This window comes from Lipophrys pholis (assembly GCF_963383615.2).
Source record: "Lipophrys pholis genome assembly, chromosome: 21".
In the NCBI taxonomy this organism is placed as follows: domain Eukaryota; kingdom Metazoa; phylum Chordata; class Actinopteri; order Blenniiformes; family Blenniidae; genus Lipophrys; species Lipophrys pholis.
This window is the reverse complement of record NC_137649.1, coordinates 17,294,044-17,317,599: the sequence shown is the minus strand read 5'-3', so window position 1 is coordinate 17,317,599 and position 23,556 is coordinate 17,294,044. Positions and strand designations below refer to the sequence as shown.

The window sequence follows — 23,556 nt, the reverse complement described above, 5'->3', positions numbered from 1 at the left end:
TATGAACACAAACTTAACAGGCACCTGTCTTATCTTCACGTGTGTGTGTCTCTTACTGACCAGATAAAACAACGTTCTATTGAGCCCAACAAGGCATGACCGTACACTGACAAAACATTTCTGTGAATTCTCTTTAACTCCAGTGAGTTCAGCTCGGATATGTATGTGCCTGTGAGCAGTTGTTTGCACGTGTTTATCCCTACCTGAAGAAACTGTGATTCTCCACACAGACTTTCCAAAGCTTTTTGGCAGATCGATGATTTTGGAGCTTGAATCCCACTGTACTCTCAAACTGCTCAGTCTGTTAAAACCACAAAGACAGGAAACAATTTTTTTTCACAATCTGGAAATGAATTAGATAAATCAATCGAAAACTATGACACAACGGCACGAGAAATTTCCAAGTGGAGGACATGGTATGTGTAATGTTCGTAGATCATCTGCATCTGTACACGTACCTCTCCCGGCCTGATCTTAATGTAGAAGTTGTTCCTCTTGTATGAAATCTTGAGGATTTTGGGCCAGGCAAAACGATTTATCCGAAGCCTGTCTTTGTAAACCAAGAGTCCGTTGGCACACACACCAAGCATGATGTCCACACCCTCTGAATCCTGTCAAAGAAAATGTATTTCAAGCACATCATAAAAGGAAAATTTTAAATGAACCCCTGCAAAACAGCCGTATGTTCCAGCTATTTTAATAAATCAGATCACTAAGTACATCAATTGATTTTTAAAGTAGTCTGTTTAGGGTCAAGAGAAACTCAATTACCACAACATACAAACACTGTCAGTGAGCAGGACTGTAACACGGTTAGCTGGCAGACTAACTGACTAACAAAAGCTTTTAAGTCCAAGGCCATCTGGTAAGGGTACGGGGTGGGGGGAGGGGGGTATTGATTACAGTAGTGAATTAACTAAGGAAAAATCTGTTGTACTAATGGAGAATGCAATATGTTGATAATGGACGGTTTTACAGGGCCACACACAGGTCATGTGGCTCTGCCGTGCTATTAGCTGTTCATTGATCCCTGTTGTTTTGCTGCAGCTACAAGTCAGGCTGAATGAAGCCATGTTACACCCAGCACATTTCCAAAGCTTATTTTCTCAGTGACTAAATGTCTCCTAAGTAATCCCTAAGGGCTTACATTTGAAAGTAATAAAAAAAGATTATGAGTTATTAGGGTTTTCCACCTTGACACTTTTGCATAACTTCCCTTCTTATTCCTTTCAGTGCAACATTTGGAGAAGAAGAAGCTATTTGGGAGACATTTTTGTCGCAAATCAATTCATCATGTAGATGCTTTTCAGCTGTGTTTAGAAGTTATTTGAATTATTTCTAGTGAGTACGTGTAATTCAAAAAAGCAATATTATTGTTTACGGTCACTATATCTGTCTCTTGTACAAACTGTGTACATCCAGAGAGTTATAACTGAAACTACACATCAATACAGACTCAAGCTTTTCCCCCGGGTAATACACAAATATTCAACAAGTATTCAGTATGTTTGATAAAATACATGAAGTTTATACTATTTTAAAATGTGTACAATGCGGTCCCTGGGTGATGGAATTTCCAAAACAAATCAATGACACTGCACTAAATATAGATTAACTCGTTGCATTCCCATCATTATGTTTTTGCAAAAAATACAGAAGCAAAAGACCATTAAAAATACTTTCCTTTGCTTCTCCGTGTAGCCTTAAGTAGAGCATGTTGTTAAAGGGGACACGCCACTTTCTCTCTTTCACAATCTGCCCCTCATCTCACTCTAACCTTATCTGCGGCACCCATTTCTTTCTCATTCTCAATCTTGCATCCTCTTGTTCTATTTGAAGACTCTCCACTGTTTTTCACATGCCACATAACTACTAACCCCATTTTGTTTTTTGCCTGTCTTGTAGAAACACAAACATACTAAGATACAAATGGAAACATGATGTCTCTTGATGACCTGCTATCCCTGTGGGAGGGACCGACTGTTCCCATGGCAATGGACTCCATTAGTGTTTGTACAGCTGACACGCACACACATATAGACAGTGAAACACAAACATGCAGATATACCAACATCAAAGAAACTAGAGAGGAGAGATTTATTGATTCTTTCATACCTTAGCGTGGTGCAGGTCCACTCCGTACATGGACAGCTTCTTGGCATTTTCTAGAAACTGGGTGTCGGCCTGTGCAGGTGTCATTCCCCTAAAAAATTTAATAAAAAGCACAACACAAAAATCATTACCAAACTGAGCAATGGCATATTCCGTATTTTACAAACACATGTGTACAGATACTTTTACTAAAGTATTATGTTGTTATCCACCTGTGGGATTTGTGGAGTTCGAGGATCTTTTCCTCCATCTCTTTGTTCTGATTGGGCGCAAAGTTCAGCTGACTGATGTAATCGAGAGGGCGAGGCTGCTCAGGTTCATAGTCACCCAATTCTGCCTGCGAGGCCAAAAAGAATTGACAGGTTAATATGTGCCCAATTAATGCGCACATGAATAAATAACATGCGTGCATTGATATGTTGTACCTGCAATGTGTACGAGCCGAGGAGAGCGTGAGTGACAAAAGAGCAAGGCAGACGTCCAGACGCCACATCTTCACGGAGCTGCAGACACAAAAGGTACCTGGAGGAAAGGAAAAAGGCTGTAAACGGGGACTGAATTTGAGTTGAAACCAGAACCTCACTCAGTGCTTTTTTCTCTCCTCTTCTTTGAAGTGGAAACAGCTCTATTGTTGGTGTTGATAAAAAAGCAACCTGTGTCTCCTGTGAAGCCCCGGCGCAGGGTCAGCTGCTGTGGATTAAATGTCTTTGTAAGGGCCTCGTTTGTTGTGTGGTTTTTCTCAGTGTGCTAGTACACCGGCTTGTTGGGATAACCCTAACGTCTAATCCTCGCCATGACATACCCACACTCGGTTGCATAACATCCCTGTTTGCAGCTGGTGAATTGTCCACAAGTTGTGTGGATTTACTAGTGCAAGCTGCTCCACTTCTAACATCGCTCATTTCGGCCAGTCCAACTAACAAATAGTGAACCATTTGGGCAGCGCCAAACAGCAGTTAGAGCTGGTAAAAAAAACCAAAAGGTCAATAAAAGGTAAAAAAAAAAGACCTATGTATTTGCATCAGAGGCTGATAGAAACCATAAAAAAGGTTCTGTTTTTTTATTTGCTGGATGTACGTAACCACTTCTCCTAATAAATGCTGACGTTACATCGAGACGGTTGAGTGGCGCTAATATTGTATGCTTACAGCTTGATCCATAATAAGTTAACACATACACCTGTACATGTGCATACCTTGTAATGTCTTCAGTGAGCAGCGAGGGGTCGGGGGGGTAGAACTTCACGTTGAATGAAAACTGCCAGTTGTTGCCTTGAGAGAGAAAGATTACCATTTAGAGAGTCATTTGCAGCACAAAAGTATCACATATGTGGAATTACTGAACTCTCCCTGTATGGTCTCCTTTTTCTCAGTACTACCATTTCCTACTACAGTCCAAAAACACTTGTGCGTAAGGTCAATTGATGATTCAAACTTGTGTATAGGTGTGATTGTGAGTATTTGTGGTTTTCTATCTCTGTCTTTGCCTTGTGATGGATCAGTACCCTGCCTTCTCCCACAGTCAACTAGAAAGGCTTCAGCTTCCTGCAACCCTCAGTTGGATTATACTGTATTGAAAAAGGATGGAGTGATGTAATGATCGGGGTGGCTTGCTTGGGCCCCTGACTGTATGCGGATGAGAGAGAAAGCAGATGAGCCTGAATACAACTAATGCAGAGCAGCTTTTTGACAGCATTAAGCCCAGGGCATCACGCACGCATAGGCACACACAAACAAGCTGCAGATCTGCTATTACATAACCTTACTCTAGCTTTACCAAATATCAAACTGTAATCTTTATTATGAACAGAAACAAAGGAACCAAAGAGTATTACCACTAATTACTTCATCACTTTGTCATAATGTGGTTTCCTTTTCGACAGCACTAATAGGATTGCAACCTTCATTTGGCTCCAATTTTCTATTCTCATTCTCTCAAGAGGCCATGTTGCCATGCCATTTACCGCATCTGTCCTGCTTAGCTCGACCCAACAAAACAGACACATCACACACACACACACACACACACACACACACACACACACACACACACACACACACACACACACACACAGACACACACACACACACACACACACACACACACACACACACACACACACACACACACACACACACACACACACACACACACACACACACACACACACACACACACACACACACACACACACACACACACACAAAGTGTGCACATGCATACGCTCCAGCAAAAATGGGCAATCACGTCATCTGGAAAATTCAATCTGAGAAAACCGGACATCCCAGTGAAACCTTTCCACCCCTCTTCAAGTTCAGTCACGCGTCCACGTGTACGTACATGAGCGTGTGCACCGTGCACACACACACAGCAACAAAACCCCACACAGACACATGTGAGCACACACACGAACCGATCACAGCTGAACCCCAGATGAGCCCGAGAAACTCTAAATACCGTGAATTGGATGAAATTCAGCAATATCATGAACTGTAGATGTTGCAAAGATGCAAGCCAGTAAGTGAAGACAAGCTGAGACATTTATGGTATTTCTTCTCATCTGTTACATGGTGGACACATCGAGAACAACAATGAGAAATGCTGAGGGCAGAAATTCCTGTTTCCTCATCTGTCGATTTGTGAATAACGGTGTGTGTCCAAGGACAAATATTACTAGGCGAGACAGATTTAAGTGCTTCTTGAGTCTCTTGAGACCTTTTCATCTTTCTATACAACCAAGTCTCAGCCATCAGCGCTCCTGCTGATCCATACCTTGCACTCATACTTGAACATATATAGATGGTCGTTTTTCCAGGAAACCTGTTTTATGTTTCCGGCCCTTGTTTTTCATCAGGCACCTGATACACCAAATGCTTTGAAGAGATTCCTTTAAAAAAAAACACAATGGATATTTCATAGTACTGTGAAAATTGGCACAGGTACTATATGGCAACACATTCATCATGTATTACCAGCAGGACACTATCTGATTGGATTAAGATTTGGTCTGCAGCAGAAACAGAAACAAGCCCAAACAGACAGCCAGTGTTCATTTGGAACTACCTTTGATTTAAAGAGAAACAAAAGCTCCTGGAACAGATGGTGTGGCTCCTATAAAGAGCCCAGATCTTAACATAATCAAGTCTGACTGGTTTTATACGGAGACATAAGAATCTGAACCAGACTACAGCAACAGCACATCTGCGTTCAGTTCTGCTGTGTTTTAAAATGAGCTCTGCAGAAGTGTGCAGAGAAGAAAGGGTTCTGCTTTAGAGGCCCACCAACACTTTACACTTTGTAATTTGCATCAAGTGACTGAAATAATCTATTAACACATCATTTTTTAAAAACTCTTCAGTGCGAGCTGCTCCCACACATCAACCTTAAAGGTTTGCAGAGTATGTCATCCCACGTGTTGGTTTTTGTGATTCTTTACTGCATATTTCAGTATTGCTTCAAAAAGCAAAAAAAGTAGAAACCCACCATTTCTACTTGCCTTTTGGGTCTCATTATTGCAAAAGAATTGAACAAACTCCAAATGTACTATGACACTGCACAGCAGCATGAGGCAGCCATAGCTGTGAAGCTTTCTTTGATCACGGAGAAAGGCCGGGCACCGCAGTTAAACATTAACAACAGTCACACGCACGCGAGAGGTCTACTGACTAGACTAAATCCAATCTTGTGCTTTCTGTTCGGCCGGCTCAATCATTCGGTCTGACATCAAAAGTGGAACAAAATCTTCCTGTCCGTATCTGTGACTTACAATCAAAAGGAATCACATGCTTTACTTTCATGAGTGCTTACTTCAGTCTTAAGACGATGCCACTGCTGAACTTTAATTTCTCCCGGTTTCCACATAGGTTATTTCTACTTTAAACCTTTCAACAGCTTTTCTTTTGAGGAGACGTTTTTAGTGGCTCTCGGCTAAATTGCGTAACTGTACACCTCAGTTACGAGAAGTCTTTCTGTGCCTGACCCGTCTCATCTTTCTCCTGCTTTTCTTCTATCTGCATTGCCTATGACATAAACTACATCCGGCTTCACCTTCATTCTAATATACACAAGGGGTCCTTATGGTCTTTCCTTATGTTTTTTTCTTTTTTTTTACTTAAATGTTGTGCCAGGAAGCCACAAAAACACACACTTTAGTGAAAGGAACTTGCTCTGCAGGCAGCACCTTCTTCAACTTTGATCTCACTACACACCAACCCCTATTAAAACCTGTCCACAAAACTCTGTGAACTTTGTGCATAGTTATTAAATTGGCATGTTTGAAATTTTCAAACATTTTATTGCAGGCTGAAATCTTCAAATATTTAGTGAAGTATATTCCTTTAAGGGAATTGAAGACTTCTTCCAGGTAATAATAATAACAGCTGTATCTACATCAACTTTAAACACGGCTCTTTAAATTACAACAGACCGAGCAGCTTTTCATCTTTTCAAAATGATTCAAGGGCCCATAAACAAGTTTCAGTTACAAATGCTCAGGCCAGCATGCTCGGTGTTGTTGTGGACTGGAGCTGTGACGGCCGAGTGCAAACTGACAGCTGTTTAGAGCAGAATGGTACAAACCCTGTCATTTGTGTGCTGCTGTGCGCCCACATACTCTCTCACACAGAGACAGAATGGGAATCAAACTCCAATCAGCGTCAGCCCACATAGTGCAGTCTCTATCTGGTTAGAAACATCCTCCCACACACACGTTGTAAAATGTACACACGTGAACATGGCCAGTCTCCAGACGTATAGCATGGCACTCGTCTATGACACAAAACATACACTGTGACAAAGCCACAAAAAGGATGCATGCTAACCGCACGCACACGCACACGCACACGCACACGCACACACACAACTATATTTCTGCACCTCGACATAACACCCTCATACATGGTAATTTAAAAAAAAAAGTTTTCATTATATAAGCCAAAATGATAGGTTTTTGTTCGTGTGAGTTTCACACTGGGTATTAAAGCTTGTTTTGACTTTCACTAAACTTGGGCTTGTTCACACAACTGCCATGAGAAAATTCCTCAAAAATCTGAGAAGAACATCCAACTTCTGCATTGTAGCTTTGTCAAATTCAGGATCACGAGCTGCTGGAGACAATTCCAGCTGAGCAACAGTTAAACAAGACAAGCCAACAATGAGACAGACGTCCCCAGTACACTCTTACATTCACACGAACGTATGGACAATTTAGAATCACCTCTCTATTTATTCATTGTTATGTTTCATGTGTTAGGACGGAGGGAGGGAATAGAAGTAGCAGGAGTACGTTGTTGCTAATATAGGCCACCTCTTCCCACTGTTACAGACATGCTGTTTTCATTCTAACACAAAAGGAGGCTTCGTGTTCCTGACTGCTCTGCCTCATGTGCTCGACGGCTGTCAGTCAGCAAAACACAAAATGCAACACCTTATCTTTCATTTATAAGTTAGGAGTAGTTAATAAAGAGGTCAATAAATGATGAAGCAGATTGATCACACGCTGGTATCCTCTGCCTCGCAGCCTGCCTGCTGCTGTGTGGTTTCAAATATCTGTAGTCACATATAAAGACACAGTTCATATTAGGTTCATTTTATGTTTGGGCTGAACTCCTTTTAAATAAAAAAAAAAAAACAACCTTGGATTGAGACTCGTGGTTGTGCAGATATGAAGATGAGTGATTCAGAAAAGGCAGAAGTTTGATTTAAAAGGTGTGACTTACTGCGTATTTGCCTCTTAATTTCCTTTGTGGGATCCAACCAGCACTAAAGTGAGGGAGCGAGGAGAGACACAAAGCAATGAGACATTTAACCTCTTTCAAGCAAAAGTGTGAGACACGATGCAGACTTCAGTGTCTGGACGTTCTGTGTATGTACAATAGTGACATATTTGACATATGTCCCATCCATGTATGAATACATACCTTCTGTTCATGAGCGTCCTTGTATATCAGGCCAAAGTAGTCCTTTTCCAGTAGATTAAGGTGCTCGCATACCTTAAAGAATAAGTACTGACCCTTTGCACGTTTCTGCAGAGAGGGACAATAAAGAAGACTTAATTGCAATCGTTTGAATGTCGCTGTTACAAAAAGACAGTACTGGGTCTAGCTTTTCCTCTGCAAGAAATCAGTGTGAAGAAGTGGGGTTGTCTGGTAGTCATGGTTAAATAAACAGCTTCGAAAGTGTTGAGTTCTACATCACAATAGCCCAGTTGCCTTAAAAACAGGAGGAAGGTGTAATCAACGCGGGGAAACCTGACTGAGCCATCAATATTCAGCTGTTAACAAACCACTGAAACAGTCTCATATTTCAAGCTTCAGTGAATAGCTTTTTAATCAGCGCATCACTATTCCTTCACGTTCAAATACATGTTTTAATATTCCGTTGCACTCGCGCTCAGTTTTTCCATCTGAGTCTGTTCAGTTCATTCTTCAGTGAACCCAACAGGAATCCTAGACATAAAATCCTCCAGACCCAACTATGACAATGACATTTAGCACACATCCATGTTCGCACGCACACGCACGCCCGGCAGCCTTTAGGAAGACAAAAGGTCAGACGGGGAGGACAGAAAGAAAGGAAAATTTGATGGGAAAGAATGAAATAATCAAATAATGCTCATTTGTTTCCTGTTAGTCAGCATGGCCTGAGTCTGCCACTGGTCTGCAGACAGAGACAGACTTACAGAAGAGGCAGGGAGCGTGGTGAAAGTGGAAGGAAGGACGATGAAAGAGTGCATTTTTCTTCTTGTCCCGGGATGGCCGAAAACATCTGTGGCATTTTCCTATACTTGCTCAAACAAATGCGCGACATACACTCACTCACAGTGTGGCTGGACAGCCGAAGAATGTGAGAATGTGACCTTTTACAGTGTTTTTGTGTCTGTGCCAGTGTGCCTCCGATAAAGATACTACCTACTGAAAGCTATCCAACCTCTATGAGCGGTTACAGAATTCTGGAGTACTAAATGACATTCTCGCTCCTATTTTAGGCATTATTAAGTACGTAAAACCTATAGTGTCAAACTTCAGGCCGCTGTGACTGAAACCTCATGAAATTCTATGAAACACTACTTAAACCGTGTGACACCGAAATCCTGCTGAAAGCAATACTAATGAAATTCTTAGAAGCAGCATTAAGACCATGTGACACTAAGACTCTCCTTTGAAACCCACAGCAGTCAAAAAAAAACTCAAGCGCAGAGTTTTCGTTCAGATCACTACAACTCATGAAACACTAATAAAGTGTATAATAAGTTATTACACTGGAATATATGTGATGGCAGGGGTTAATGAATCAAGCAAATGGGTGTGTGTGTGTGTGTGTGTGTGTGTGTGTGCGTGCAGAGGCCTATTGGGCAAAACAGAAAATTTAATCTCTGGAATGCATTGTGCATCTCTTCCTCTCGCGATCCTAACTATGCCAGCATGGATGGATGGATGGATGGATGTGTGTGTATGTCAGAGTGTGTGTGTGTGTGTGTGTGTACTACAGGACAATAGCAGTTAGCTGCAGTATCAGCATTATCTATTGCTTGACAAAGCAGCCACTGTTCAGACGACTCTCACAGGCAGGCTGCCGGGCATTGCCATCGCCATTTAGTAGATTAGAAATGGATTGACCACATGAAAGCTGCCCGGGCAATAAATAAATAAATGCAGATGATTGCAGCATTCTGTTTAGGGGTGTTTGATCCAGATATCTAAGTGGTACCATCTCCAGTGCACCTGCACTGTGGCTGGTTCCCACTGACTGGGAATAATTGTGGGAACTTGCGGTCGGGTATTTCTAAAAATGTGCAAGCCTCTTGGGAATCCATTTTTGTGCTGATATATATAAAGTTATCGAGAACACAACACATGCATGGGCTTATGGGGAGTCAGACATCATTTAGAGACTACTTCCAAAAGAGATTGCAATAGTTACAAACCTCGCATGTGCTTCTTTAGAGGGACATCAGATTTTGCATCGTGAGGCAAAAATGATAACAACTGGCAGACACGGCATTTCTAAGACTTTGTTACAAAGGACCAGTGTGGAGAGCAAGCAGAGTCGACAGCATTTGTATGAGCTAGTCTTTTAGTGTGTGTGTGTGTGTGTGTGTGTGTGTGTGTGTGTGTGTGTGTGTGTGTGTGTGTGTGTGTGTGTGTGTGTGTGTGTGTGTGTGTGTGTGTGTGTGTGTGTGTGTGTGTGTGTGTGTGTGCGAATACGCATGCGTGGGAGGGTTGGGGGGAGTTCTAAGACACGTGCTTGTTAGGGAGCAACAGATGCAGGAAACTAATCTGGTGAGACCCCCATAATCTGCCGTGTGTGTGTGTGTGTGTGTGTGGTCACCAGACAAGCCCCTGTAGCGTGCTCTGTTCTGCACTGCATTTATCCCTTAAACTACGCCCCAAATAATACGAGCGAGTGCTTCTGCCATTACTGTGTATTGAGTGAGAGAGTTAAATACCCCCGTGCTTCTACCCACACTGATGCTACATCTGATCCCATTACATCACTGGCACTCACGTGAGGCAAGACAAACCATCAAAAGAACATAAGACAGAGTAAATGTCAGTCTTTTTTGTCAGCAACGAGGAGAAAACTCCAATCCAGAAGAGAGAAACAACCATTGGAAGAGCACTGAGGAAGTTTGTTTATCTTTTAGAATGAGATGAAGATGCACCTAAAGGGAAATCTATAAACTTTACAAAAAGCCAACACACATCAGATCAAATACAATCAAAACTAACAACTGAAGGTGAAAAAATGTATCTAGTGGTAATAGTATGATCTGAGGTGTTTAGAAAAGTGTTTAAATCACTAGTTGCTCTTCAGTCTTACCTCCACCTCACAGGTGAAGTCGGTCCCATCCAGGAGGGTAACGTGACACACCACCAGCTTCATCTTGTTCTTTCTCACCAGACGAAGAGGAGACTGGAAAATGGAGGTATGGCCTTCTCCCTCCTCTTCCGCCTCCAATTGTTTGTCCTGCTCCTTCTTGTCCTCCTCCTCTGCTGCTTCTTCTGTGGCCTCCTTTGGCTCTTCCAGACTTTTCTCTGCACTCTCTTCCACCTTCTCTTCCTTGGCAGGCTTAATGTGGGTTTGTGGGGAACAAGAAAACAGGAAGAAAATGTCTCAAACCCCCATCACACATAGAGCTGACCACTCGGGCTGCTTTATACAAACTTGAATCCTCTTAAAAGCTCTCTTTTTGTCCAAGCTAAATATAAGAGAACAATGTTTTCTCTCCCCTCTCCCTGTGTAATTCCCCTTCCAGTCTGAATTTGCAGGCGTTTCTTTTGGCCTGATCACTGAAAAGTTGATGTCACTGGGTGGGCCTGGGTGGCTTAATGTGCTCACTGGATGGAAGAGTTCATATTGTAAGCATGCGCATGCTGTGTGTGTGTGTGTGTGTGTGTGTGTGTGTGTGTGTGTGTGTGTGTGTGTGTGTGTGTGTGTGTGTGTGTGTCTTTGTTAGCCAGCAGAACAGCCGATTCAAACAGTCTCTCAGTCCTACTGTCAGCCTTTCTGTACTGAACGTGTGGAGAACGCATTTCAACTGACATCAGAGGGTTTCTTTGTTTAATGAGCATAATTAATAATAATACATAATAATTATTTATTCAAATTATGTTTTTTTCAGGCACCTAGAGATCATTTGGACAATCTTTCTGTCAAATTCCATTTATTCTTCAAACGGAAAAATCGACATTTTCATCACTTTGGCCGTGCCATGGCTGAGAGTCACATTGAACACATTCAACCATTCACACTCCCATGCAAGGTTTAGTGCCTTTACCAAGGACACTTCTACACATGGCCAGAGCGAGATGGAGCTTCGAACCAACAAAGATCTCTCATATAGAACAGTGGCTGAAGTAGTGCAAAGAGAGGAGAGAGCGAGAGACTTGGTAGATGCCTGTGAGAAGGAAAGCCATTACGTTGTAATTGAATCTTTCAACTTTTATAACAAGAATCTTGACCTGTTTATCTGTGTGCAAAGCCTGTGAAACAAACATGATTCTGAATCCATATGAAACGGAGGTATGAGCCCGACACAGGTTACAACATGAAGTAACAAGGGTACACAATGAGTAAATAGCCAAATTTCAACAAGGATGAACTAAAAGCGGTCATAGGCAATCTAAAGGTGATCACTGTCATATCGTGTTGGGAGCATTTCTTTACACTCAGTTGTGTTTATGGAATTAGAATACACTTATTCCTTTTTAGGTCAAGAGCAAAATATACTGTTTTTGTTTTTTGAGTGTGTGTTCATGCTGGTACGCTTTCTGCATGTGTGCTGCTGATGATCGGTACCTCAGTGTCTGCACTGGCGTTGGAATGGGATTCTGCCTCTTTTTCCTTCACTTGCTCAGCTTTCAAGTCCTCCTTCTCTTCCACTTCCTCTGCGTGGCCGTTCACTTCTGGGGCGGGAGAGTGCTCCTCTTGTGTCGCCTTGCTGACGGCTTCTTCCGTGAGCGGGACCTCCTTCGTCGGGGAGGTCTTGATGGAGAAAAACGAGACTTTGAAAATCATGTACAGTGATGATGTCCTCACAAAACCTCCCCAACCACGGCAGCACAATGGATAAACGGGATGACATTTTCATCACCTGGCTTTGAGACTTCTGCTTCTTAAGCCATGTTGGCAGGTATCGAGATATTCCTTTGCCCTCCTTCCCCTCTTTCTCTTTCTCCTTCTCCTCTCCCTCGGCGTTGGCTACTTCCGGGGTTTCTTGTGGGGCGGTCTCTGATTGGTCCGGCTGAGCAGCTGACTCCTCCGCCTTCTCCTTCACCTCTGTCTCAGAGCCTGCTTCTGTTGTCATGGTGACACGGCGACCTGCAGAGGGAGAAACGTGTATTCAAAGCTGACTGATATAGTAAATAAAAGTAGCATTTTAAGCATATTTGAATAGAATATTGAATAGTTATGTTCAAAGATATGTAACAAAAAATATTCAGTCTTGTTGCCAATGATTTTGGGAAGAATCTGCATTTTTTATTGCTTGCAACTTGTTATCTTTTATTAATGAGGCGCGTGAATCTGAGGGTATTTAGTGAGGGATCATTGAGAGTAAGATCACAAAGAAACAATAAAACATCCATCTATTTGTCTATCTTCTGTACAGATTTATCCAATTTAGAAACAATCACAAAGCAAAACTTTTCCCACTTCGGGGCAGTTCAGTCAGCAATTGACCTCAAAAAACAGGTTTCTAGGCTGAGGGATCAAACCTGGCATACCCAGAGAAAACCCCCATACGTGCAAACTTGAAACAAGGGTCACCGCTGAATAACTGTGCTATAGAATGAGGCTGCAATAATGTAAAAATGCCAGGCTTACATAAGTGAATAATTCCGCCGTTCCCTAGAGCTTTGAGCTAATTAGATCATAGCGGTTTGAAACATTAGCAGTGGGATTTGCAGCCCTTTCACACAAGTACAATAAAACACAATACTTTAGGATGTCATTATGTCACACGATGGGTTTCATCTGATGCAACAGCTGGTTGTCAGCAGCCGCACACATTCTTGCAAGCATGGAACGAGGGCGAATTACTCAATTCTTAATCTGTGAGTCACTGGTTTTACCCTGCAGCTGTGGTCAGCGCACACAGACACACACACACACACACACACACACACACACACACACACACACACACACACACACACACACACACACACACACACACACACACACACACACACTCTTCAACCCAAATGCCTTTGGCAGCATTGTCTACACACACCCTATCACAGGAACAGACCCTTTTATTCAGAGTGACAGGTTTTGTTGATAACACGGCATCAGTGTGACATCAGTCCTGAGGGGAAGCGGAAGTCCAGGAAAGGTGAGAATCGACCTGAACGTGCAGTCTGTGTCTGCGTCACTCTGGAGTGTGTGTGTGTGTGTGTGTGTTAAGGCGACGCATGAATCATACACACGTCTGAGTCGCTGTCGTCATCCTTTCATTGCTCTGATTCTTTCAAAGCCCTGTTCCTTTTCTCCGCCACCTGAGCTGTGTCTCTCAAGTCACAAACCTCTTGATTTTGTTATTTGTCCGAATTTCATTAAGTTTCTGATCATTTCAGCCGTTGTCTGACTTTCACTTTTCTCCGCTGTCACCTTCAGTAAGACCGGAGACACACATGCAGAGCGCAGTGCAGCAGTGGCGTGGAGGGAGGAGGGGGAGTAAAAATAGAACAGGTCTCCTTACGCATGATCGGCTAATGAGGGAGAGGAAGGGAAGAGGAGAGACGACTCGCGAGAGGTGAATGTAGGTGTGTGCGGCCGCCAACGAGGCGATGCATTCTTTGCATCTGTTTAGATCACATGCACAAAAGGCAAATAACAAAAAGGACAGATGCCTCCTCACAGGAGAAACCAGGTCAAGATTGCATGATGCACATAAAACATAAAGCTGGCACTAATTAATATTTCAAGATCTCTGTGTGAGTGCATCTCACATTTTGATTTCGCCTCCCTGCATGAGGCAAATGTAAGCCACAGGCTCACTCACTTCCACTACAGTTACAAATGACGGGTTGCAAATACTTTTTTTTTTTTTTTTGGGGCCATGCTTACTGCATGGCTCCAGGGATGACAATTACAGTCTGGTGCTTAGTCTACTGCTTTCAGACTAGTATTTTAACCACCTTAGTATAGATTGCCATGAAATGTGGCGCAGACAGTTGCGGTCCCCAATGGGATCAATTCTCTCAAAGGTGAACATACTGGCATTCCATCTAGAGCAAGAAGTTTATATTTTCTGGATGCAAGCGTATGTAAAGTATATGTAAGTATGTGCATGTCTGAGAAATGGTTCCTTCAACTACAAGCTTCAGTTTGACAATTTTCTTGACAACAGATTTATTGATTTCCATCCCTTATCTTTCAATCGAGGTCCACCATCAAATATCGAGTATGATATTCTTATTTCTAATACAATATCAATCACTGAATAAGATTGAAAGCATGTCTGTACCACGTTCAATGGAAATGTCTTTAACACAAGATCATTTCAAATATTTGAGCAACTTTTACCAAGGTCAACATGGTTACTAAGAGTCGGAGCTGTTAATCAAACAACACAGAAAAAGTGCTTCTGTGACACAATCAATCATTAAGGTTAAAGTTTTACCAGCACAGCCTTCAAATCAATCGAGTCCTGTCATTCATACAATCTTTGACTGGTGTCATCCTAACAGGCCTGATACTACTTTCTAAATGCCGTTTTTACTCTTTGAGGATACTGCTTTTTTTCGGCGGAGTGAGTTGGCATTCAAGTGGAGCTTCGTCACGGCCACTTAGGCCTGTTTTAAACTCGCTCCGCTTCTCTACAACTGTTTAACACCGAGAACCTTGTTTCGTCTCTCTCACAACTTTCTACCTCACCCTCTCCCCATCTCTTTCTCCTGCCCTCCGGTCCAGGGTGCCTCTTTCTCTTTTTCACTAAATCTCTGTACTCATCTCTGTCTCCTCTCCTCTCGGGCCCCTTTTTCAATCCCCACCAATCGGCTGTTTGCATCATCTCCCTCCAAACCCCTCCTCGTTCTTTCCTCTTCCCACAGGAAGAGGAAAGAACAACAGCAATGACATTAATACGGAGTCTCTTCATATGTGCACACAGAAAATCACTGAGATCCTCTTCATAGGACCCCACTGTGAATCTGGGGTGAAGAGGACGGAATTTATCACGAGTCAGGTTTTCCTTGTTTGTGAACGTGCTACAAGTGTTACAGATGTTTCAAACAAATGGGGTCAAACGTGCGGTGAACACGCTGAGTAATGAATCCATCTGCTGTATGAGCTCGCATCAGTTGGTGTGTGTCTTGTTGCTTCATTGAGAACAAATATATCTTGACGGAAATTGTGTTCGTTTGGGTCCATAGCCACAAAGAAATTCAGTAACTAGTCAGTGAACACAAATGCAGAAGAAGTATTAACGTTTTTATTTGCATTCTCTATGTGAGCAACATTGTTTCTGAATATCTCAGCTTATTTTATCCTCATTAATTAAATTTGTTTTATTTACTTTCACTGTCAATATTAGTTTAGTTTAATCGGTTTCTTCAGCATGTAAGTGTTCAAGATGAAATACTAACTTTTTACTAGTGACGCCAATTAGACCATTAAGGAATTACTGCTGTAACCTTTCTCTTCTTGTACAAAACACAGTAAATCCATGCATTTATCATTATCCCCTCCCCTGTGGCTTTTTGCTTTCTAATAAATGAATGATTGAATAAATGGATAAACTAATGGTCTTACCTACTGTTGTTTCTGGTGCGTTTTTCTCCCCCTTCCTCTTTCTTCTTCCCTTCACCTCTTCTCACCTCCTTTTTCCCTATTTCCTTACTTTCTTATAGTCCTTTCTTTCTGCTTCCTTCTCCCTCACTTTCGCTCTCCACCTCTCAGCAAAAGCCTGCCCTACAAACTGTCATTGCCATTTTCTCTCCCCCATCCTCTTCTCTCTCTCTCTCTCTCTCCCTCCCCTCAGAGCTGTGCTTCCCTCGGGACGAGCGCTTCGAGAAACGAGGGCAGAAAACCAGAGAGCACATGAGAGAGTGGGGGTGGAGACGGTGGCGAGGAGAGTGTGAGAGAGGGGAGCAGCGCAAAGAGAGATGGAGAGAGGGAAGATGGATGCACAACAGCGCAAGGGGGATAGAAAGGCACCAACTGTACATGCCTACAAATGGACATTAGCGTGGATATTTTACTTCCTTAACTCAGATGTGTTCATCACTATTTCTTCTTCACAATCAGAGAAAGCTATCACTCCTCCGCCTGCAGATAATCGACAACCTTTCACTTTCTCCATTCGAATAGAAAATTATCTTTAAAGCTATGACTGAAACACACAATTCTTCCTTTATCATCATACCCTCGACAGCTTCAGTGGAAATGAGGGCAAAGACCATTATCAAACAGTAACAGAGCTAAAAGCTCCACCCGCCAGATATGTCTAGTTTGTCTTAAATGCATGTGGTGGGGATGCTACACTTTATAGGCACCATTACTGACCAGATTTCCTATTTTCACGTTTAGAGTGTTCCTGTTTTTCCTCCTCCCAACACCACATTGCAGCCAGGCAAACAGACATGCTGTGGCTCCTCCACTCAAAGCTTTATTGCTGTCTGACTGCGCTTTAGGGGTGTCATCATAGCAACAACAACTTCCTGGCCTGGCCTGTGGCCAAGAGATTAAGACTTAAAAAACAAACAGACAAAAGCATGGGTGATTGAAAAAAGCATAAAACTGAGAAGAAAGGTTAGTGAAAACCGTTAGTTTCGACATTTACAGCATCTTCCTATTGGATGACTTGAAATATAAAGACATACATGTCTTATATATAGGCAAATGTTGGGGGGGGGGAGGTTTCCCTGGCAACGGCATTCATGGACTACAACAATAGATCCCCATGGAGACAAGAGATTACCACAGCAAAAATACAGATTAGTGGACAAGTGCATGCGTGACAATGGAGATTATTACCGTGTCTAAACCCAATTCAAACGGCATCAGGTTTACAGCTGATATTTCATGCCGGACCTCCAGGAACTCACGTTTCTCTCATCATCGCTGACACCGCACTCAAGAGAAACTTTGGCTGACAGCAGATCTTTATCGACCGAATTTGCTGCTTCACTGATAGTGCTTAGAACCATTACCTCAGCATCATTTCTCGTCACTGTTTAAGCCAACATTCAAGACAGTGAACAAATACGAATGCCATTTCTTCTGAGCTGTATCCAACTACCACTTAGCCTCGGTGCACTCCGAGAGCAACACCTACACACTCCATGTGGCTATGACACGGTTACTCGGAGCAACACTGAAGCCAACTCAATGAAATGTGGGCAGGCGTCTGCAAATAGGCGAACGCGCCCGCTGCGAGTTAAAGTAGAAACAGGTGTTATTATGTCAAAGAAGAATAAATCTCTCCCAGAGCGTGAGCATATGTTTCAAACAAGTTCAAGAAAGTTCACTTTATAATCTTACATAACATTTAAACTCACTATAGATAAAAATGCTCCTTTTGCTGCAATGAGCCAGAAGCAGGTATGTATTTATCAGAGCTGGGCACAAACAAGGCCACATGGCAACAGACAATCTCGCTTATTTCCAATAAAAGAATAAATATTTAAGACAAATCATACTATTTGGCAGTTGATCCTTAATAAATAAATAGGACATGCTTCTCAGCTTATAATGAAATTATGGAATATTATCTATATTGAACTACAGGTGACAATTTATGTAAAACAAGTATCTATTTCTATGTGATCTTCTTTCTTTCTTAAATCTCATCACAATCAATGTCACACAGCAAAATGTTGCATAACAGGCTAAATATTGTGAGTGCAAAATTTTCAAAGAATGTGACAAAAAAAACAAGTGTGGACACACTTCCTCTGGGTAGCCATAAAAAAGATCATTTGCAAACACCACTAATGGCTTAAATATAGCACATTTTCAGTTCTTTCAACCAAAAATGCTATCAAGAGGAAACAAACTTTAAAGGAACAAGAAGTCCTGCAGTGTCATTAACCTGCAGGACTTTGGCACCGATGTAAAATGACCACAAGTTGGCTTGGCTGCTATTTGTTTACTTGCTGTATGTTAAGAAACAGTCACGGTGCTTCAGCTGAAGCAAAATGGTTATTTCGGATAGCTGGTGTACACTTAATACACAAAGTGCAGGAAATTGACTGGCCTTCATACAGCTGGGTCTGATGAATTAAAAATCCAATCCTGCAGATTGCACTGGGACGTCCCACACACTGAAATGTTGAGGCAACCAGCGGACAGCTTTCCAAACTATTCCAACAGTTAGGACGACAGACAACTATGGAGCCCCACTTTGGTATTGAAATAACTACGCGGGCATACACAGTGCAGAATCCTAATCTGTGCTGTTCTCTTTTCCAATCTGTCCATCTGTCACGCAGTGACACATGGGCGCACGCTCGGCTATGCCAAACAAGTAGGTTTGAGTCCGTGGAGGTACACATTGCACCTAAACGGATTGCGGGACATCAGTAAACACATCCACTTACAATCACTGGTGAACACACCCGCGATGGGTGACACATTTTTACGAACAGACACGCTGCTGGAGTGAACATGCATGTCCCTTTACGCTGCACTCTGACCCCCAAACTGAGGATTACACAAAGGATAATCCCTGTGTATGTTTGTGTGTCTGTTGGTCTCCTTGCCTGTCCATCTATCATTCCTCCCTTCATCTCAAACCCGCTGTCTCAACTTCCACCGACACCCGAAGTCAGCTTTCCGCTGCCTTCCGACAACAACAGCATGTTCCCCTTGTGACTCTCCGCTTTCTGTTTGGAGATTTGCAAATGAAAGTTCATCTCTTAGGTGACTCTAAGTTGACCAATACTATGTCATTACTTTTGTTACTGTACTGTTACTGCTAACTCATAACTGCAACTGTCTGCCCCACAACTCTACACGGCAAAACACCACTTCTCCTTTCATTGCCTCCTGGCATTATAAACCTCTTACCAACCAGCAGTTTTAGCCATAAGGTATAAAAGCAAAGTGAGACGAGCCAGGGTGTACCCTGCTCTTTGCCCAATGCCAGCTGGATGGGTAGTGCAGCGCCATGCAATTACATTAGGCAGAGAGAGAGTAGGAATCTGGAATAGTTACTTTCAGGGAATAGAATGAATGTGGACAGGGTGGCTCCACCTAATTTTAATGAAAACTTGTGATATTTGATAGTAGGCTAGCGAAAACTGAACAAGCTGCATTTAAAATAATGCAGAATCCATTAAAATGTGGATGGAATTGAAGGTTAGCCTCTCATCACGTGAGTTTTATTCACAATGTCAGAATCAAATTAGCCAAATAGCACTGCTATGAGTCTCTATTGTGTGAGAGAGAAGCAGCGATCTATGTATCTGGGTATCAAATACGGTTGGTGATTGTATTACACGGGGGACACAGAGTAGAGTTTAATAAAACAACTAAAACACCTAATAGACCTAAATCATTCAAAAATATGTTCGTTTTGGTAACACATGTTTCAATATGACAGTGTAACTTGTGTCTTATCAAGTAAGTCTGATTGAATTGATAATTAATCAATCCTGGAGGAAATTTAAATGGTCAGCCACGGTTACCCAAACATATACACCAGAAACTGAAAAAATACCTAATATTAACAAGCAACATAAACAGAATATGCACAACCTTGTCTCACACAATCAATTACTTTCACTTTGCTTTCACCAGAAAAATACAATAAAAATATCAATTGAAACACAAACCGCTGATTTAAGAAAAACTAAACATATAGAATGGACCTAGTCTTCTTGTCTCAACTGTCTCTTTATCCTTTATGCTGTGTGTGTGTGTGTGTGTGTGTGTGTGTGTGTGTGTGTGTGTGTGTGTGTGTGTGTGTGTGTGTGTGTGTGTGTGTGTGTGTGTGCGTGTGTGTGTGTGAGACAGAATAATGGGTCAGCTCATAACTACTATTGTTAACTGCTAAACTCCCCTATTCAGCGATTAAAGCAGTCAGGCATGAGTGTCTGTGTGAACGTGTGAGTGAATGACTGTGTGTGTGTGTGTGTGTGTGTGTGTGTGTGTGTGTGTGTGTGCATGGAGACACAAAGGGGGAAGTATGGGGTGGGTCACCAAAGTGCACATGAGGGAAGCTACAGCTTAGGATGTGAAAGAGGGAGTGGAAAACGATGGCAGGGAGGGAATGAAGAGAGGAAGAAAGCAGACATTAGCTGTCAAGTGACGAAGAAATAAAAGACGGTGAAAGTTGTGGTGAAACTGCACAGCTCAATGAGCAGCAGCGGGTGTGGCGTTACTATGGCAGTGTGCATCCCGTAGAGGAGGGAAGGCAAACAAATGACCTCACAGGAATCAGCGGCACACTGAGATGTAGACCAGGTGAACGCTTTGGCTCAAAACTGAGAGTATAAATATGGGTGATCAAGGTTTGGCTTTAGGAGTAGCTGTTAACAAAATCATCCATAGGTCTGTAATCATCTTTACCACACAATAGACATGTGATTCAGCAAATAGTGGATTACCTACTAACAGTGTGTTTGAAATCACGCGCCACAAGTTATTTTGAACAACCTTCTAATCTGAAATTAGATCGTTCTCCTGTCATAAAATACCCTTCATTGCTCTCAGATAATTATGCTGTTTTCTCAATTACAGCAAGCGCGTGTTGCCTTTTTAACCTACACACAAACACACACACACTTCTGAGACCATCTTTTCTCACCTGGACAAATGACATGATCGAACAGATTTTTCAAGGGTTTAGTATCAGCTAATCCCAGGCCAGTGACCTCTGAACTCTAACCAGGAAGCAGGAAGTGACCCGCTCCTGTTTTTATGTCCCATCTCGAGCCTTCCATTTCTGTCTCAGTATCGTTCTCTCCGTCCCTATCAGAAACATGTCAACATAAAAGCAGGAAATGGCCGAGGGCAAAATGTTCATACGGTCATGTTACACTTCAAGTTGCGTCAGTGGACATAAAGAAAAATCACACATGGGCTGAACCTTGGCTGGCCAACACGAGTACAGTACATTAGAGGACACAGCTTCCCCTTTCAATTCTGACACACGTTCAAATAACTTATGAAATGCTTCTGATGAGGAGGCTGATACGATAGTCATTCTGACAAATCTATAAAAATGCGAATTTCACATATTTAAAGACTTACAGAAATATAATTAGTAAATATTTCTATTTTGTAATTGTGTTAAATAGAAAGCACTGGGACTGAATAAAATAGAAATATTTTATTGAGTCCAGGGGGAAATTATTTCAATCTAATTTAAGCTGTGAATGCATTCTATCAATCCAGACACGAATATGTGCTCATTTTTACCCATCAGTCGTTAAGGGATTATACTTTTCTGCTTTTGAGTACACATTTCACTCGTTTGAGAGTCTTTTACAGTGTCGGAGCTTCTGTCTAACCACATGTACTTTTGACCTTTGGGGGAAAAAAAAAAGCAACTGACCCTACTTTTCCAGCTGTCTCCGTTTCACCCTCTTTCTCTAACAAACACAGTTCACAAAGTTCTCTACACTCCTTCCAAACTGTTTCGCAAACTCAAGAGCATCTGAATAGCTGCTAATGAGAACGAGCTAACATGGCTGCACTCCCGCTGAACCCTCTTGCCCCTGACACGCCTCCTCTCACTTCCTCTCCCTCTCCTCATCTCCCCGATGCCTGTACGCTCCACTGTCGTCTTCTCTTTCCAAACGTCTTATTGACCGACCAAATCACGCAGTGGAGGTATTGTCAGCACATGAGAAATAAATAGTTAAGTCGATTATATTAATATAGGAAGGGTGGAATAGGAGTCCAAAATGTGTTCTTGATGCACATAAATGGGTAAATGCATTTCAAGCGTTGTCGTGTGTTACTGCCTTCATACTCTCATGTGCCGGTTCCGATAGCGAAGATGCTAAGCAATTTATCCAGTAGAGGGCGGTGCAATGTTGAAGATTAAAACTTGCAGGAGCCGACATCTTAGTTGATTTCAAAGTTATCCTGTCTTCTTTGCTTTTCTTGCTCGTTGCAAATGAGCTATACTGCACAACACTGCCCCACAGGTCCTCAGAGGTATTACCCCCTTTGTTACACATCTGTAAGCGCACTGAAAACAAGAAAATCAAATTACCAACGTAATGAAAGCGGAAGACCAACAGAAGGCTCCGTTCATATCTGTCTGCATGTCTAGCATCAACCATATTTTAGCTTTAAGACTGAAATTCTGAGTGTCACAATTGATTAAAAAAATACCAAAAAACCTAGAGAAAAGCAGTATACGGAAATTGATTAAAACATCTATCATAATGTGGTTATGTGCTGATATATGTTGTTTATCTTTCAATTGGTTTATTTTCTTAAAATGTTTCGAGAATACAATGGACTCTGTCTGTAAATGTTGATCAATCAATTCATCGATGGATTGAAGCAATTACATGATTGCACTCAATGGGCAGCAAGATAATATCACGTTTTCAAAGCTATCTGTGTTACATTCCCGTTTAAGTCCACTATCCTTTTCATTACTTTTTCTACTCTTGAACAGACTCTTTTTGATTGGACAACTGATAACCGAGGCAAACCCTGAGAAAACAAACTCTAATGATCCAAACTCTTTCTGGTTGTTTCGACTTGCTGGATGGCAGAGAGCGGCGTGCCACCAAACCAGATATCAGTACTCAGAGCACAACATTATCAGTGTTTAGGAGTCGATACGAGCCTCGGTGCCACTTGTTTATGGTGCCGCTCACTAAGATATGGCCTTTGAAATATGAAGGCTTTGGTTCGCCCTGCCCGGGTCTGTTCAGCCTCTCTCTGTGAGAATGTGACCCTATGCTGATTAATCTCTTTTTAACTATGTTTGGCCACACGCCAAAGCCACAGGCCCACGCTCTCTCTCTGTTT

At 42.2% G+C, this 23,556-nt stretch overlaps 1 protein-coding gene across 30 annotated transcripts in view; it reads right to left on the bottom strand.

The window, feature by feature from the left end:
• Positions 1-23,556, bottom strand: part of epb41l2 (erythrocyte membrane protein band 4.1 like 2) — a 48,861-nt gene that overhangs the window by 17,265 nt on the left and 8,040 nt on the right. For 20 of the 30 annotated variants that reach the window (XM_080490933.1, XM_080490947.1, XM_080490930.1 and 17 more), the window contains exons 2-12: positions 12,707-12,933; positions 12,412-12,597; positions 10,933-11,181; positions 8,031-8,135; positions 7,830-7,872; positions 3,308-3,383; positions 2,538-2,634; positions 2,325-2,449; positions 2,116-2,203; positions 459-611; positions 204-301 (exon numbers count right to left, since the gene is read on the bottom strand). In XM_080490933.1, coding sequence (XP_080347059.1) covers positions 204-301; positions 459-611; positions 2,116-2,203; positions 2,325-2,449; positions 2,538-2,634; positions 3,308-3,383; positions 7,830-7,872; positions 8,031-8,135; positions 10,933-11,181; positions 12,412-12,597; positions 12,707-12,919 — 1,433 coding nt within the window. In that variant the 5' untranslated portion in view covers positions 12,920-12,933. Of the gene's footprint in view, positions 1-203; positions 302-458; positions 612-2,115; positions 2,204-2,324; positions 2,450-2,537; positions 2,635-3,307; positions 3,384-7,829; positions 7,873-8,030; positions 8,136-10,932; positions 11,182-12,411; positions 12,598-12,706; positions 12,934-16,368; positions 16,618-23,556 lie in introns of those variants that run through there. The other 10 variants (XM_080490944.1, XM_080490945.1, XM_080490954.1 and 7 more) reach the window with 4 other exon arrangements.